Genomic DNA, 17,205 nt, shown 5'->3' on the forward strand with positions numbered 1-17,205 from the left:
AGGGGTGATGTGACACAATATCTGTCCTGTCTCCCTGTGAATAATCCCCAGGTCCCTCCCCAGATGGAGGTAGATATTTCCTGGTAGAGGTAAGGAAACATCTGGTCCCTTGTAAAACCATAGCCCCGCCCCTGATGCCAGGCCAAGCTGGAGCTACATAAAGCTCAGCTTGGTGTCAGCTCTTAGTCAAACACCTTCCTGACAACATGAGGACCAGCAGCTTCTTGGTCCTGGTGGTGCTTTTCATCCTTGGGACGCTGGCAGTAGAGGCAGCTGTCAAAGGAGGTGAGTAGAAAAGTGATCTGATGGGGCTGGCTTGGGCTAAGGTGAGGCTCTTCAGGGGCCCCTGGCTCTAGACAGGGAGAGCTTCTGGAACAGTCAGCAGAACCGGAGCCCATGCTTCGGCTTTCTGGCCATTGCCATTGCATTCAGAGAAAGCAGGAAGTTGGCCAACAGACTCCAGGCACTTTCTAGCCCAGTGACTGAGATATCAGGGCTGTTTGTGGAAGAAATGTTGTTAGATGACCTTGACCTCTGGTGTTGCTGCTTGTGCAGAATATGCAACCGAGTGATACGCCCCAGCTTCTGGGCCCTGGGTGTAACCTCTGTCCCCTACTTTTCTGCCCCATGAAAACCCTAGAGCAATTAGTCCTCTAAGAGGAAGTTGAGGAACAGGACATGAGAAATCATGTTTTTTGAGGAACCCTATTTTACAAAAGAGGGAACTGAAACAGAGAGAGATGAGAGGAATTGTCAAGGCAATTTCCAGACCTAGAATGGAACTCAGGCCTATTGGCATGTGGTTCATGGCTCTTTCCTCCTCCACTAAATTTCCTCAGAAATGACAATGTATCCTCTCACTTTTGAGTGTCATCCTAGTCTGGCTTCTGCTCCCCTATACCAGAACAAGTCTGGTATAGGGGAGAAGAAACACTTAAGGGAACTCCTATAAACCCTTTCCCCAAAGAGAAGGGAAGAGCCTTCTGAGGGTGTAGCTACCTGGGTGCACCTCTCCCACCTGAGGTCATGGTTTGGGGACCATTGCAGTGGGCAATGGCTGGGTCCGGGGAAAGGTACAGTAGTTGATGCAGGCATACTGGGTCTTGATGTGGGCCCATTTCTTCTTTTAACAGTTTCTGCTAAAGGGCAAGGCACTGGCAAAGGTCGTGTTCCATTGAAAGGACAAGATCCCCTTAAAGGACAAGTTTCAGGAAAAGATGTTGAACCAGTCAAAGGGAAAGGTCCAGTGAGAGGTCCAGGCTCCACTAAGTCTGGCTCCTGCCCCAACATTCTGATTCGCTGTGCCATGCTTAATCCCCCTAACCACTGCTTGAGTGATACCCAGTGCCCAGGGACCAAGAAGTGCTGTGAGGGCTCTTGCGGGAAGAGGTGTATGGATCCCCAATGAGGTGAGTATGGGTTGGAGGAAGAGGGGTCCCATGAAGACTCAGAAGAAGGCTGTGTGGTGGGAAACAATCCCAGTTGGTGGGAGGGAAGATGTGGGTTGGTGAAGGAAAGACTGAGAGGCGAAGGGCCACAGAGGCTATAAGCGGAGTACTGGGAGGTGAGCCTGCCTCTGAGTGCTTTGACCTGCAGAGCCTCACGTCTCTCTTCTCTCCCCCCAGGTGGAACCTGTCCTTGCTGTGCCTGTCCAGTCCCCATGGCTGCAGGCCCTCATCTGCCCCTATATTCCCGGAGCCCTCCCCATTCTCCTACTGCCCATTTGTCCTCTCATTCACGATGCCCGAGCCTGAGCCGTCTGTCTCATCCACTGTCCAATAAAAAGATCCCTTTTTGCTCCATTTGTTTCTGGCTTCCATGACTTCAGGGTTCCTGCGTCCTCTGAGGAGGTGGGCATAGAATTGGGACTCCTTCTCCCCAGTGGAGAGGGGAAAGGGACCCAGGGGTAAAAAAGATTAAGAGCAGCAACAAGAGGCCCATTCCTGGGGCTTAATATTAGATATCCACTAACCAGACCAAGCACACTTGTTCCTGCCCTATTGGGTTTCACCAGGAAATGGAAGTCTAGAGATATTACCTTTGGCCTAAGATCAGGAAAAATATGAAAAAAACAAACAAAAGAACATTACATAAACCGTACGGCACCAGCCACATACACCGAGGGTGGCGGGTTCAAACCCGGCCTGGGCCAGCTAAACAACTGCAACCAAAAAATAGCTGGGCATTGTGGTGGGCACCTGTAGTCCCAGCTGTTTGGGAGGCTGAGGCAAGAGAATTGCTTAACCCCAAGAGTTTGAGGTTGCTGTGAGCTGTGACGCCACAGCCCTCTACCAAGGGTGACGTAGTAAGACTCTGTCTCAAAAAAAAAAAAAAAAAGAAGACCTGGAAATTATACTCTTTACATTCATCTCATTGGCTCAGTTCAGGATCATCTCTAGCTGTAAGGGAGGCTTTTACTGAAAGTCCTAGATAGAGCAATAAGGCAAGAAAATGAAAGAAAACACATAAAACTTGGAAAAGGGAGCATTAAATTTTTCATTAGTTTTTGTCCAGACTCTATTTCTTTGATCCTCACTCTTAATTTTACTATTTCCTTCCTTCTAAGCTTTGGGTTTAGTTTGTAGTTCTTACTTAACCATACATGTAAAGTGATTAGGTTATTAGTATCCAATCTTCTTTTTCAGTGCAGGTGCTTACAGGTATAAATTTCCCTCTGAGCACTTCTTCACGGCATCTCATAAAGTATCGGTATGTTGTGTTTTCGTTTTCATTGGTCACCAAGTATTCTTTAATAATTCACAGGCAACACATTAACAGTAAAGTCTCTCCTAAGAACTCAAATTAAGCAACATAAAAAGAGCCAACAATCCCTTATACCACGGCAAGAGACATGAACAGAACCTGTAGCAGCCCGTATAGCCTATGGCTAGGAGGAGTGAGAGTTATAGGAAATACCTGTAATGGAACACCTTGGTGAACAGGGCATGGAGAGAGATTTAGTTCTAACAGGCATAAGGGAGCTCGTGAGATGAGAGCATTGGTGAATTGGCAGTCTCTACACCTGTGGTGTTGAGAAGCACGAGCTCAGCCTTATATTAGGCTGGAGGAGCAAGCAGACAAGAGGCATGCACATTCTATCACGGAGATGCTTACTCTGACTCTGTCTCCTCTCCTGCCTGCAGAACGCCAGCACGGCGTCTCTCTGCTGAAGATTACCAAGCTCTGCTAAAGACTAAGCTCTATCTGTTCTAAGAAAACTGCTTTACTCTAAGAAACACACTCTCTCTCTCTCTTTCTCCCTCTCTCTCTCCCCAGCTAAAGAAGATAGCCCTCAAGCACCTAAGAGAAACTGTTCCTGAGCAAAGTAGCTTAGTGGTCCACGTCCAGAACCTACCTAAGCTGGGCCAAGAGACCTGGCGAGTCCCGGGCCCTGACAAGTGGTGTCAGAAGCGGGATAGTGAACGCCACTGACAAATGGTGCTGTGAGCAGGATTCAGTGAATGCTGACCGAGAGGGAAATAAGCTTTAGCAAAATAAGAAAGAGAGAAGAGAAATAGAAATACTTACAGGGAAAAGAACTATCTAAGAATGACAGCCAACAGCAGGCCTTTCTCATTTGCTTTTTTCCTCATCTTTCTTACGTTTTCTCTTTCCAAATTCTAACTAGTACTGTGGGGGGAAAGCCAGTAAAAGCCTTTAGCCTCTTCTGTGAAGCTGCTGGAGAAAAACAGAAAAAAGCCTAAACAAGAGGGAAAGAGAAGAGCTAAACCTAGGAGATAAGAACCTTTAGTAAACAAGCCTTTAGCCTCTTCTGTGAAAAGGTTGGAGGGGAAAAAACAGAAAAAAGCCTGTAAACAAGAGGGAAAGAGAAAAGACAGAACTAGGAGATAAGAACCTTTAGCAAACAAGCCTTTAGCCTCAGGGGTGAGAAAAGCCTTTGGTAAAACAGCAAAGAGAAAAGTTTGGGAATAGGTTGCAAGAGTTTACTAAGTTAGGGAAGAGAACTTCTAACTGCCTTCCCCTAATATCTTCGCCCAATGCCAGCAGGAAGTAGCTTTTTGAGAGATCGACGCCCCGAATCCCTTTTTGGCAGTTAAGAGTTCTGTTTAAAAAGAAGAATTGAGGTAGATTGAGGCTGGTGAAGAAATAGAGGAAGTAAAGTTTGTAAAACAAGTAAGACTCCAGAGTAAAAAGAAACAGCTATAGAGCTCCTGTCTCTTTAAGGCAGCCAAAGGTTCTAAGAATTGAAAAGGAAAGATTGTAAAAAGTAAAAGGCCAAAAGAAAAAGCCAGTAGAGAAAAATCATGGCAAATGAGATACAGCAGTTGAAATACAGTTGAGCGATCAGATGAATCTTATAGTAGAAGCAGGTGAATGCTATATTGACAGAACAACTCAAATTGGGCAGCTGGAAGATCAGAGGGTAAATCCCCCGGTTAACATCAAATGCCACGAATGTGGGAAGCTAGGCCATAAGAGAAAAGTGTTTAAAAGGGAAAAGAACGTTGAATGTTAAAGAAAAGGAATAAAGAGCGTGTAAACCTCCAGGTGTTTGTCCCAAGTATAAAGGCTTTCACTGGGCAAACAAATGCCATTATTTGATAGAGATGGAACACCTTTATTGTAGGGAAATTATCAGTTGGGACAGAATCAGGACCCACTGGTAAATGAAAGAAAAAAATTTCTTTCTTTTCCACTTCAAACTATTCTTGGAAAAACAGTATGATTCAATTCTATGCCATGGGAGCACTCTGCCAGCTTGGTTAGATCTGTGGTGCCTCAGCATAAAAGTGGGGAAATTAAACCAGACCAATGGATGACAATGGAGAATAATTAGATTAAATATGTTTGTGGAATATTAGGTTATCCTGTGTGGTGAAGGGGTAACCGACCTCTCATCAGTGTCTGTGCACTATAACCGGGTCCAGCTAAGGAGACTGGACACGGCCCAAAGGGGAAGTGTCACTAGAAAGCAAGTGAAGCCTTAGGAAGATTATGAGAGGTGAGACCAAAGGGAGGGAAGAGTAAGAGTTAAACCACCATTGTTAGGGAACTCCATTTGAAAAAGGAGTCTGGAATCAATTAGCAAAAATTTCGCTGGAAAAGCAGCTGGAAAACGGGAAAAACTCTGCTATCGAGGAATTGTGAAGGGTGGTACTTTTTGGACCACGAGTAACAGTTCCACGAGAGGAACTGCCAAGTGTGGAACCATTAATCCACGAATAATAGTCTTTTGCGATCTGTGAAGGGTGGATTTTAGTATCACGAGTAGCAAAACCTTTGGAATAACGAGAGAAAAATCCTTGCTTGCAAAGATTGCAAGGAAAGTGTTATCTTTTGTTCATCATCTGTTAAGTAAATATCAAAGGAAAGTTCCTACAGTTAAAGAAACGGTAAATTCTCTCAGGAAAGGTTTCCAAGTCTTCTCTGCTTAAAAGACCTTTACGGAAATTAACATCATAATCATCATTTTCCCTAGCAGCAGCTAATAGTTTACATTCGTGTTGGGCTTCATCATTTAAAGAGCCCATACCTGGAATTCTGGACTCCATCAATTACCATACTTTGCCTAGCAAGAAAAAGTGTTAGATAACAGGAAGAACTGCCCTTACCACATTAAGTTATTTTGTATAAAAAGGGGGGGGGGGAATATAGCAGCCCATATAGCCTATGGCTAGGAGGAGTGAGAGTTATAGGGGAAATACCTGTAATGGAACACCTTGATGAAAAGGGCATGGAGAGAGATTTAGTTCTAACAGGCACGAGAGAGCTCGCGAGATGAGAGCATTGGTGAATTGGCAGTCTCTGCACCTGTGGTGTTGAGAAGCACGAGCTCAGCCTTATATTAGGCTGGAGGAGCAGGCAGATGAGGCATGTGCATTCTATCACGGATCCACTTACTCTGACTCTATAAGACTGGGGAAAGCATGGAGAAACCTCAATTTCTGTCTTACAAGGGTTTAAGCACAGTAGTCTTTTGCTCCAGAGAAAGTCGTCATCTCTATATTTTAAGACTACTTGCTACACAAATATCCTTAAACAGATAGCAAGTTTCCTCTCTTGCCTGCAGAACGCCAGCAGGGCATCTCTCTGCTGAAGATTACCAAGCTCTGCTAAAGACTAAGATCTATCTGTTCTAAGAAGACTGCTTTACTCTAAGATTCTCTCCCCCCTCCCCCCAGCTAAAGTAGATAGCCCTCAAGCACCTAAGAGAAACTGTTCCTGAGCAAAGTAGCTTAGTGGTCCACATCCAGAACCTACCTAAGCTGGGCCTGTAGACCTGGCCAGTCCCGGGCCCTGACAAGTGGTGATAGAAGGAGATCCTGACAAGAACCTTCTCTAAAGAAGACAGACGAGGGCAGCACCCATAGCTTGGTGGGTAGGACGCCAGCCACCTACACCCAGGCTGGCGGATTTGAACCTGGCCTGGCCCAGCTAAACAGCAATGACAACTGCAACAAAAACATAGCCGGATGTTGTGGTGAGTGCCTATAGTCCCAGCTTGGGAGGCTGAGGCAAGAGACTTGGTTGAGCCCAAGAGTTTGAGGTTGCTGTGAGCTGTGACACCACAGCACTCTACCGAGTGTAACGTAATGAGACTGTCTCAAGAAATAAAGACAGATGAGTGGCTAACAAACATATGCTCATCATCCCTAATTATTAGAGAAATGCAAATCAAAACCACCCTGAGATATCATCTAACCCCAGTGAGAATGGCCCATATCACAAAGTCTCAAAACTAGAGATGCTGATATGGATGTGGAGAGAAGGGAATACTTTTATACTGCTGGTGGGACTGCAAATTAATACAACCTTTTTGTAAGGAAGCATGGAGAATCCTCAAGTTCTGTCTTACAAGGCTGTAAGCAGTCTTTTGCTCCAGAGAAAGTCATTATCTCTATATTTTAAGACTATTTGCTATACGAATATCCTTAAACAGATAGCAAATGGGCAGTCACTCTGCTCACAAGATGCGAGCAAGAACCCCTTGGGGAACTGTCTCCAATAAACATTGAGAATACCACCTGTAACATACAGGTCAGAATTGCTACTAAATAAATTTGCCTAAGGCCAAACTTAATGCTATGTGGGCAATGTTAATCTGAAAACCAGGTACATGGTTACAGTTTAAGTCTATTTTTTACCTGGTGACATCTTTTTAAGAACTTTAAGAAAATAAAAAGTTTTGTTGACCTTTCGTTGGGTGTTTCAAGGCAGCTGCCCGTGTCCTTGGCTCTTGGATGATGCTCTTGGTTGAAAAGTGACTAGATGCCCCCAAATAAGGCAAGTGTAAAACAAAATTTATCGAGGAAGAGAAAGACAGGTTTACAGAGCAAAGTATAGGTTTATAAAGGAAGATATGTTTTTCATAGATAGCAAATGGGCCCGAAAGCCATGGCAAGTAGGCACAGAGGCATGGGTTATGGCTAAAAGTTTTCTTTTATGAGATCTGACAAGTAAGTTTACCTTAATTGCCACCATGCACTCATGTTGGTAGCACTGTACAAATAACTCCTTAAAGTTTCATAACCTTGGTATATCTGTCACACGGCTATGTTCTTGTTGACACATGGCAGTGTCTTGCTGGGTGGTGTTCCTTACAGTTGCATATTTTTGCATGCCATCATGAGAATGTTGGAGCTTGATTTAAAGCAATGAACAAACACCTCAAATTTCTTGTTAAATTTGGCAAACATGGGAGTGAAATTATGCACATGTTAGTCAAAGTTTATAGGGATAACACCATGAAGAAAACAGCAGTGTCCAGATGGATTAAACATTTTTCTGAGGGGAGAGAAAACATGACGGATGAAGAGAAGTCAGGGTGGCCAGTAAGGAGCAGGACTGATGAAAATTGCAACAATTTTTCTCTTGCATCAATGTACAAAGTTTAAAAAAAAAAGAAAGTGACTGTAGTAATATTTTGCAATGAGGTATGTAGCACTTTTTCTAGGATGAGTTTATGAAGTTGATATCAAATCTGTATACCACCTGGTCTGGGCCTGCCTCATGATTCAGAGGTCACTGCACAGGTGGACCTCATAAACTTTTTAAAAAATATTTTTTATTAAATCATAACTTTGTACATTGATGCATTTATGAGGTTCAGGGTACTGCTTCGATATACAATGTGAAATGTTTACATTGAACCAAGTAACACATCCATCACAATTATACTCATTTCTTAACAGTTTTGAAATGTACCATTGCATCATGCACATTAGATGAGGCGGACCTCATAAACTTAATGTCAGATCTCATTTATGGCCTGGTTTGGGCCTACCTCATGATTCAGAGGTCACTGTGCATGCAGACATTCTATGAGCTTCTGTGAAAGCCCCTTGTGGGTGTGGACTGCAATGTTGATTCCAGCTAATGACATGATAATTAGTCTTAAGACTGTTCTTGGTCACCTTCAAGACTATTATACCTGTTTCTAGGCTCCTAGCCTAGTTAGAAAATTTATGAGGATTGGTTCTAACAAAAGAATTCCCAGGATGCAAAGTGATGGAGTGAGTGACCAAGGGAATTATTATAGACATCCACCAAGGCCTAGGAGATTGGAGGCAGACTCCAGGATGGCATTGAGGTTGTCCTGAACCTGTCCTGACTTAACATGGAAGCAGTACTGTTCCTTTAAGAACAAGCAGGTGCCTTCTTCTGTCAGTTAGAAGATCAAGGGCCCTCGGATTGTGTAAGGCGACCCCCATCGGTTAACTCTTTCTGCAAGAGGGTATTTGTATGGCTAGTTTTCGTCAGTCCTTGTGCTGCATCTCAGCCAAGGACTGCTGCAGGCTCTGGGATACACTTCCTATGGGTACCCCAACAGCTGGCAAAAGGGGAATTAGGAGAAGCACTCACATGGGTAGGCAGCCTTTCCAGTAAGGGAGGGAGTATATCTCCTGCTTGGGAGGAAGTTGGGCAGCACACTTGATTTTGGCTAGCGGGATGGGAACTGATTCACCAGTGGCATGAGGTCCTCCTCCCCAGAGTGTTGTGTCATGCCATTCAGCTCCCTATACTGCTAAAGTGGCTCCGAGTAAGGGATCGATCAAGGGGTGAGCAAATGAGAAGATAGTTTGAGTGACTTATCTGAAGGAGCTGCAGTGGGAGAAGTCTGATTGAACAGGTACAGGAGATCCTTCCAGAGAATGCCCAAGTGCGATGTCCTCTAGAAATCTTTGGGAAATATCAATGGTCTTTCTAGTCCTATAAGGGAAAGCTTCAACCCAACAAGTAAAAGTGTCCAAAAAAAACCCATTAATGGCTTGGCGCCTGTGGCTCAAATGGCTAAGGCGCCAGCCACGTACACCTAAGGTGGCGGGTTCGAATCCAGCCCGGGCCTGCCAAACAACAATGATGGGTGCAACCAAAGGGTGGCTGGGCGTTGTGGCGGGCACCTGTGGTCCCAGCTACTTGGGAGGCAGAGGCAGGAGACTCGCTTAAACCCACGCCTTGGAGGTTGCTGTCATGCTATGGCAATCTACCCAAGGGGACAGCTTGAGGCTCTGTCGCAAAAAAAAAAAAACCCATTAACAAGCACTTGAATCCTCTATAGGGAGGCATTTGGGTCAAATCTACCTGTCAGTGCTCATTGGGGTAGGTCCCCTTTCACTGGGCTGGAGAGGCAAGTTTGGCCCTCAAAGCCCCTTGAGGATTATTGATTTGGCAGATAGCACAAAGTGAAGTGACTTTTTGCCTTTTATTAATAGATTCATCCATGTTGCAAATGACAGAATTTCTTGTTTTTTTGGTTTTTTTTTTTTTTTAGGGCTGAGTAGAATTCTTTTGTGCATATACCACATTTTTAATCCATTCATCTTTTGGTGGCCACTTAGGTTATTTCTATATCATGCCTATTGTGAATAATGCTGAAATCTTCCTCAAATGTCTGTTAGGTCGGTTTAGTCTAGCATATAGTTTAACACTAATATTTCTTCATTGATTTCCCCCCCCCACTTTAGTAGATCTATCTACTGAAAAATGTGGGGTGCTGAGGTCTCCTACTCTTATTGTATTATACTTTATACTTTATCTCTTCTTTCATTTGCCTTTTGTTCTTATACAATGATCTCCCTTGCCAGTTTTTACAGTTTTGACTTAAGTTAAAGCCTTTTTTTTTTTTTTATCTGATGTAACTGTTCCTGCTCTTCCTTTGTTTCCTTTTGAATGGAACTTTTTTCTCATTTCCTTAACTTTCAGTCTGTGCAATTTATAGTTGAAGTGGAAGTCTTGTAGGCATCGTGCAATTGGGTTTAATCTATTCTGCCAGTCTATTAAATTTTATTGGAGAATTTAGTCCATTTACATTCAACGTTACATAAGGACTTTTTTTTTAATAGTTAAGGACTGATACTGTTCATTCTACTACTTGTTTTCTAGTTGTTTTGTAACTCCTGTTTTCCCTTCTTACTTTCTTATTGTAGTCCTTTGTAGTTAAGTGAATTTCTCCAGTAGTAAATTTTATTTATTTATTCTAGTGTAACTATGATAGGTTGTTGCTATGGTTACCATAAGGCTTACAAAAAACTGTAGTTATAACAAGTTATTAAAAATTATATCCACTTAAATTGAGCATTTCTTATAGAACAAGCCTGTAGCAATACATTTCCTTTGCTTTTGTCTGTCTGGAAAAGTCTTTCTCTTTCCTTCATAGCTGAGGGATAGTCTGGCTTGGTACAATATATTTTATCTTTATCCTTCTGAACATATTATCCTACCACCTCCTGGCCTGTGAGATTTCTGCTGGGTAGTCTGCCTGCCTGACCACGTTTTCTCATTGGTAGCTGTGTGATAATTCTAAAAACTGAGGGATAATTTAAATGCTCATTAGTAGAGTTATCTATGTAAACCATCATGCGTCTGCTAATTGGCCGCTGGAAATGAGGAGGTAACAATCAGAACAGATATCCATACTGAGCTGTTACATGGGGGGGGAAAGCAAGATATGAGATTCAATCATAATACCAGCCTATTTGAATAGAAGGGTGTGTGTACATATTTGTGAGTACACTCATATACACCATTAAGAGGTTAGCTGGAGCCTGCCATTATTTTCCAATTAGAGTTTTGAGTTACCTTGGCATTATTTTCCAATCAGTTAGGGTTTTGAGGGAAATTATCAATTCAAAGAAACAAGGAATTCACAGCATGATGAGAGCCTATTTGGGGAGATAAGACTTTGAACCAAATTTCCATTGGTGTGGGGCCTCACCTAGGCTTGATCCTGCCCACCTTGCCAGGAGAATATCTTTTCATCCTCATTCACATATCCAGTGTTATACTTCTTCTGGGTACCCTATGTTCTCTGATTCTCTTCAGGATTTTGGACATAGGCGATACTGCTCCATCTCCCAGACGTAAGTCCTATTCTTAACTGACTGTGACACATTCCCTGTTCTCTCTAAACTTAGGAACACCATCTGGAAAAAGAAAAGGACTGACTTCATGGAATTCTCTGAGCCCTAGTAGATGAAATTATAAACTTTCTAGACTTATAAAAGCACAATTGACTATATGGGTACCTTTGGTGAGGAAGTCAGAAGATGGGGAAAAGTTACTAGATTTGGAGTATTTCTGACACAAGTAAGGTCACCTAGAATGCCATTTGAGCTACTTGAGCTACTCAAGTGGCTTCATGAATACATCAGGTATCAAGCATTCAGTATCAGGAGGAGGCAAATATTCTCTGCCCCATCCTCTCTTGCTTCCACCACCCAGATCCAACCATCTAACACTCACCACCACCCAGGACTCTTGTCTGAGGCAGGGAACCCTCTGCTCATGTCTGAGGAGCCATGGTTATCTCTGAGGCAGAACAGTAGAGCAGCCACTGATCAGTTAAAAGAAAATTCAAGCTGCCTTTTATACCCTGTCTAGAACTGGGACAGGGAGACATTCCTCCAATCAGCTGTGTTTCAGCCCTCTCAGGGGTCAGCAGGTGCCAGCACTAGGAGGTAAGAGCAGGCCCCCAGTGTTTATCAGTTCTTAGCATTTGCTCTGATCACCAGCTTTTCATCTAATTTAGAACAGAAAGTACAATGTGAGATTATTATGAACCACCACCTCATGTGAGTCCCAGAAAAGGGGATGAAAGACTTTTAAAATTGCAGAGTGCTCCATGGCCATGTTGGGCCTAGAACTAAGATGTAGCGCTAACTTCTTAACAAGGTCACCTTGATGATTCACTTGATCTGGGCCATGAAAGTGGTCCACAGAGTTGAGACAGACATCCTAGAATAGCACAGGTCACGTGTCAAGCAAAAGTAAAGCAAATTTGGGAAGATATTTCCTGATGGGAGCAATGTGGCTGAGGTGAGTTTCTGGATATCTGTGTGATCTAGAAATATATTCTCAGTGGGGTCTTCAGCACTCGCTCATCCTTCCATTTTAATAATTTCTACTCTCTATATTTTTTAAGATTTTTATCTCACAACTTTCAGAAAAACAACTTTGGCAAAATCAGCCTATTTTCTTGTGGAAGGGACTAAAAGTCTCCTTAGAGAAAAATCTCTCCAGCTTGTTCATTTTACTCTCACAGAACTGAGGTCCAGAGATGGGAAAGAATTTGCCTGGAGTTTTTAGCAAATCCAATGACATGAAATGAAAACATGATGAATTATGAATCTGCCTCCAATGAATGAGATGGTACAGCTTTCATATCAAGTCAGATGTTGACACTTCTTTCCCCTGTGAACTGCCTTTTTATACCCTTTGCTTCCTTCTGTGTTGGTTATTTTAATTCATTTGTAAGAGTGTTTCTTATATAAAAATTCACCACTTGCTCTCAGACAGTTAAGGAATATTTTTCTGGTGAGCCACTAACTACAGTCATGCATTCTAATGACAAGGGATATATCCTGAGAAATGGATGGTTAGATGATTTTGCGGCTGTAGGCACATCATGGCGTGTACTAACACAAACCTAGATGGTATGGCTTACCACACACCTAGGCAATATGATATGGCCTATTGCTCCTAGACTACACACCTGTACAGCATGTTATTATACCGAATAGTTAAAGCAACTGTGACACAATGGTATTTGTATATCTAAGAATGCCCTTGCATCCTTGCTGCTTTGGGTCACCCCAAGGAGATCTAAAGTGCTGAGTGGGAGCATCATTTTTCCTGAACGTAGCAGCACAGCCCAGGTATCAGAGATAAAGGAAAGTGACCCTCTCTGGTCTGTTCTGTTTCTGCAGTAGTAGGCCAGCTGTTTCACTTGTCAAGTCTCAAAGTTGGCCTCAAATAGGTGCCAAAACCTAAGGGAAAAGTTCCACAAAGAGGGCAATCAAGGAAACAAAACTCTCCCCTACACTGTAGATTTTCTTTTCATTTTTTGAGATAGAGTCTCATTCTGTCACCCTGGGTAGAGTGCCATGGTGTCATCTTAGCTCACAGCAACTTCAAACTCATGGGCTCAAGCAATCCTCCTGCCTCACCCTCCCAAGTTTCTGGGACCATAGTTGTGTGCCACCGTGACTGCCTAACTTTTTCTATTTTTGGTAGAGTCCAGGTCTCGCTCTTGCTCAGGCTGGTCTTTATCCCCTGAGCTCAAGCAATCTACCTGCCTCAGCTTCCCAGACTGCTAGGGTTATAGGAGTGAGACACCATGCCCACCCACTATAGATTTTCACAGTGTTTCCAAACCTCCATAAAACTCCAGTTATTCCTCAACTTGGCAAGTGCAATGGGAACAGCAGAAATGTTGCCACTTCTGGAAATACACTCCCTAATCACTATGGAAATGTCCTTAAGAACTTGCCTTCTTTTATTGGGCAAGAAGACTAGATACCTCTCTTATTTTCTCCACCAGCAGTAATCTATTTTACCAGGTCACTTTTTATGGGCCTCTGCCATTTTTCTGCTCATAGTTTAACCACAAGTTACATCCTCAGCTCCACCACACTAAGTAATACTTTGTCGTCCCTAGCCTTCTGCTTAGAATTTTTATAGGTACACACATTCCTCAACAAAGCCTATCCCATAGCCTTTTTCTCTCAAATCACAGCAGAACATACCACTGCTGTCTCTAGGCATAGAGATACCACATCTGCCCAGCTAACATTTCCAGATGAGACACCATTTCCACGCCCTTCCTGGAAGTAGAGGCCATAGCCATTGATACCATTGCTGCAAGAGAAAATTCTCCCTTCTAATTATCTTTATGTCCACTTTTTCTTTTCTTTTCTTTTCTTTTCTTGGAGATAGAGTCTTATTTTGTCACCCTCGGTAGAGTGCCATGGCATCATAGCTCACAGCAACCTCCAGTTCCTGGGCTTAGGTGATTCTCTTGCCTCAGCCTCCCAAGTAGCTGGGACTACAGGTGCCTGCCATGACACCTGGCTATTTTTTTGTTGCAGTTTGGCCAGGGCTGGGTTTGAACCCACCTTGGCATATGGGGCCAGCACCCTACTCACTGAGCCACAGGCGCCATCCAAGGTCCACTTCTTTTTGTTACCAGTTCTCAGCCCATCACTTGGTGTGTGCCTCTGATTATTTGAACCAGTACATGTGCACATGTGGTATCTGCCAAGAAGCCGGGGAAGCAGGCAGGCCAGACGCCATTCCAGCTTGTTCTGGGGACATAGCTCAGCCTCCCACTCCCAAACCCGACATGTTGGGGAACTCCCCCAATTTTAAGAATGGTGTTTGTATACCTAGAAGCCGCGACATGCAAGTCTTCCACCTGTCTGGCCCTTCTCATCCCCTCGTGAGCACCTGAGCAGCTCCTCAGCACCCTCATCCTTCACTGTGTTCCAGCCTCAGCCTCTGGCCTTACTTTACCTAATTGTAAAGAAGAAGGGGGATTGAAGGTAGCAGAGATTCCAGGGCCTCTTGGCTGGATTCTCTAAACCACCAATTGCCTTATTTACGTCTCTGGAAGTAGGGGTGTGGCGAGAGCAATAATGATGGGGCATATGACAAGTTCTGGAGCTTTGTGATATGGCTGATATTACCCCAAGATGCTAGAATGGTAATTCACACAGAGAATGGGCAGTGCGGTCAGAAAATACGTGGTTACTGGGGATAGCTCAACTGAAGCCATGTTTCTCCTGAAGACACGTAGCTCTCCAGCTAAGGAGAGTTTGAGACTGCCATCTCTGATGTTATATTTGCAAGGTCCCGTTGTACCCAGGGGCTTAATGAGTGGGAGAATCTTTGGCCACTGCAGTGGCCCTTCTTGTCCAGAATCTCCTGGGATGGGGAGATTCTGTTCCAAGCAGTCATCTGTGTCTGTCCCCAGGAGTCCACAATAACAAAGGTCAAGCTCCCAGAAACAGGTGCCCTAAGCTGCCTTTTATTTCATTTGAAGCCAGAATAATTCTAAAACATTTAGGATCATTTAGGTGGCTCACGCCTGTAATCCCCTCTGACATAGTTCTAAGACATTTTCCTATCCAAAATGAGCCCCAAGATATGACAAGGATCACGACCAGACACAAAATCCCGATCAAGTTCAAGGACACGCCCAATATACAAACAAAATGCCGGACCAATATCCAAGTAGAAAAGAAAACCACTTGTAGAGAACAAGGCAGACAGTGAGATGTATCTCAATGCAGCTTTTTGATCCAAATGGGATAATCAGTAGATGACAAGGATCAAAACCAGGTACAACATCCTAATCAAGATGAAGGGTAAGGTCAAAATGCAAAAGGGACTCTTGGCCAATATCCAAGTAGAGAACAAGACCTACTCCATTCTGGCAATAAGACTGCAGCAAGAGAGATTCCAAGAGAGGTTTAATATTATAATTATAGAGCACAGGTGACAATGATCTTAACTGGACACAAAATCCTAACCAAGGTCAAACACCAATATCTATGTAAATCTGTGACTCATTCACTATCATGTACCTGTACAGTACAGGGCCATTTTCAAGGTAAGTTTCTTATGAAATAGGGGAGATGTATGCCCAGATGTCTAGAACTGGGTACACACAGACTCCCCCAGGACCATTGTGCATTGATAACCCGGGTCCACACCAATAGAAGTTCTGCCTTGCAACCTGTGGGAATAAGAGTACCATTCCCTGGGGAGGAGAGCACCTGGTAGCAGCAGAGGGGGCCTCATCGGTCTGTCACTGGGGTCCTAGAATTCTTAGTGGAATATTCCTCAATGATATTTTTGGCACACACCTATCAGATGAAAGTGTTTTGAACATGTACCAACTCTAAATGCATGTTTCCCAGTTTATGATATACTCTTGTCAATTCCTATACTTTAGATTAGTAGATCTTAAATTCTGTCCTATGTCAGTATAAAATATCATAGCAGTTAACATTTTCCTTCCACACGCCAATGAATGTTCTTGCACCCCTGTTAGGATTCAGCTATGCTCCTTCACAGAGCACAGGCCCAAGGATTAGCTGTTCTTTCTCTCAGAATACAGGAAAGAGATGAGAAGGAGCTATCCCTGTGTGTGATGTGGGAGAGGAGATGGAAAGGGAGGCCCGAGAGAGGGTGAGGGACCTCAGGTGCCCATCAGACATTTGCAGTGTCAGCTGAGGGAACTGACTCTCAGAAGGGAAGTGATGCTTCCCTGTTCCTTTGCAATCAGTCACGCTGATGCTGAAGAGAAGGCATGCTCAGAAATAATGGCTCAGGAGGAGAGCTAGTGGCCTGGCATCCTAATATGTGGATTCCACACAGCCACAGCAGCACAACCCTTCACTTGGTGTAAGTCCTCTGCTCCTCCTACTGCGTCCATTAAGATGCAGTTGTACTGTGTGTAGCTCACACCTGTAATCCTAGTGCTCTGGGAGGCCACTGTGGATTGCTTGAGCTCACGAGTTGGAGACAGCTTGAGCAAAAGTGAGACCCTGTCTCTACTAAAAATAGAGAAACTGGCTCAGTGCCCCTAGCTCAATGGTTAGGGCGCTGGTCATATACACCGAAGGAGGTGGGTTCAAACCCGGCTGGGGCCTGCTAAATAACAATGACAACTGCAACAAAAAAATAGCTGGGTGTTGTGGTGGATGCCTGTACTCCCAGCTACTTGGGAGGCTGAGGCAAGAGGATCACTTAAACTAAGGGTTGGAGGTTGCTGTAACGCCCCGGCACTCTACCAAGAGCAGCATAGTAAGACCCTGTCTCAAAAAAAAATAAAAATAAGATGCAATTGTACCGAAGAGTGGTTGGCAAGTGCTCATGACTTTAGCAAGGGTGAGTGGGTTAGATGATGTCACCTGTGGATAGATAGGCCAGAGGACCAGCTAAAAGAGCACTGGGGGCAGA

The 17,205-nt window shown here is 43.9% G+C and overlaps 1 protein-coding gene across 1 annotated transcript; it reads left to right on the forward strand.

Annotated features, from left to right (window-relative positions):
- The first annotated feature begins 206 nt into the window (after positions 1-206).
- Positions 207-1,408, forward strand: PI3 (peptidase inhibitor 3). Its single transcript, XM_003787630.1, has 2 exons — positions 207-285; positions 1,134-1,408. Exons 1-2 carry the CDS (start codon positions 207-209, stop codon positions 1,406-1,408), a joined length of 354 nt encoding a protein of 117 aa, XP_003787678.1.
- The last annotated feature ends 15,797 nt before the right edge of the window (positions 1,409-17,205 follow it).

Source organism: Otolemur garnettii, unplaced genomic scaffold, assembly GCF_000181295.1.
Source record: "Otolemur garnettii isolate 467f Iridium unplaced genomic scaffold, OtoGar3 scaffold00023, whole genome shotgun sequence".
Lineage (NCBI taxonomy): Eukaryota > Metazoa > Chordata > Mammalia > Primates > Galagidae > Otolemur > Otolemur garnettii.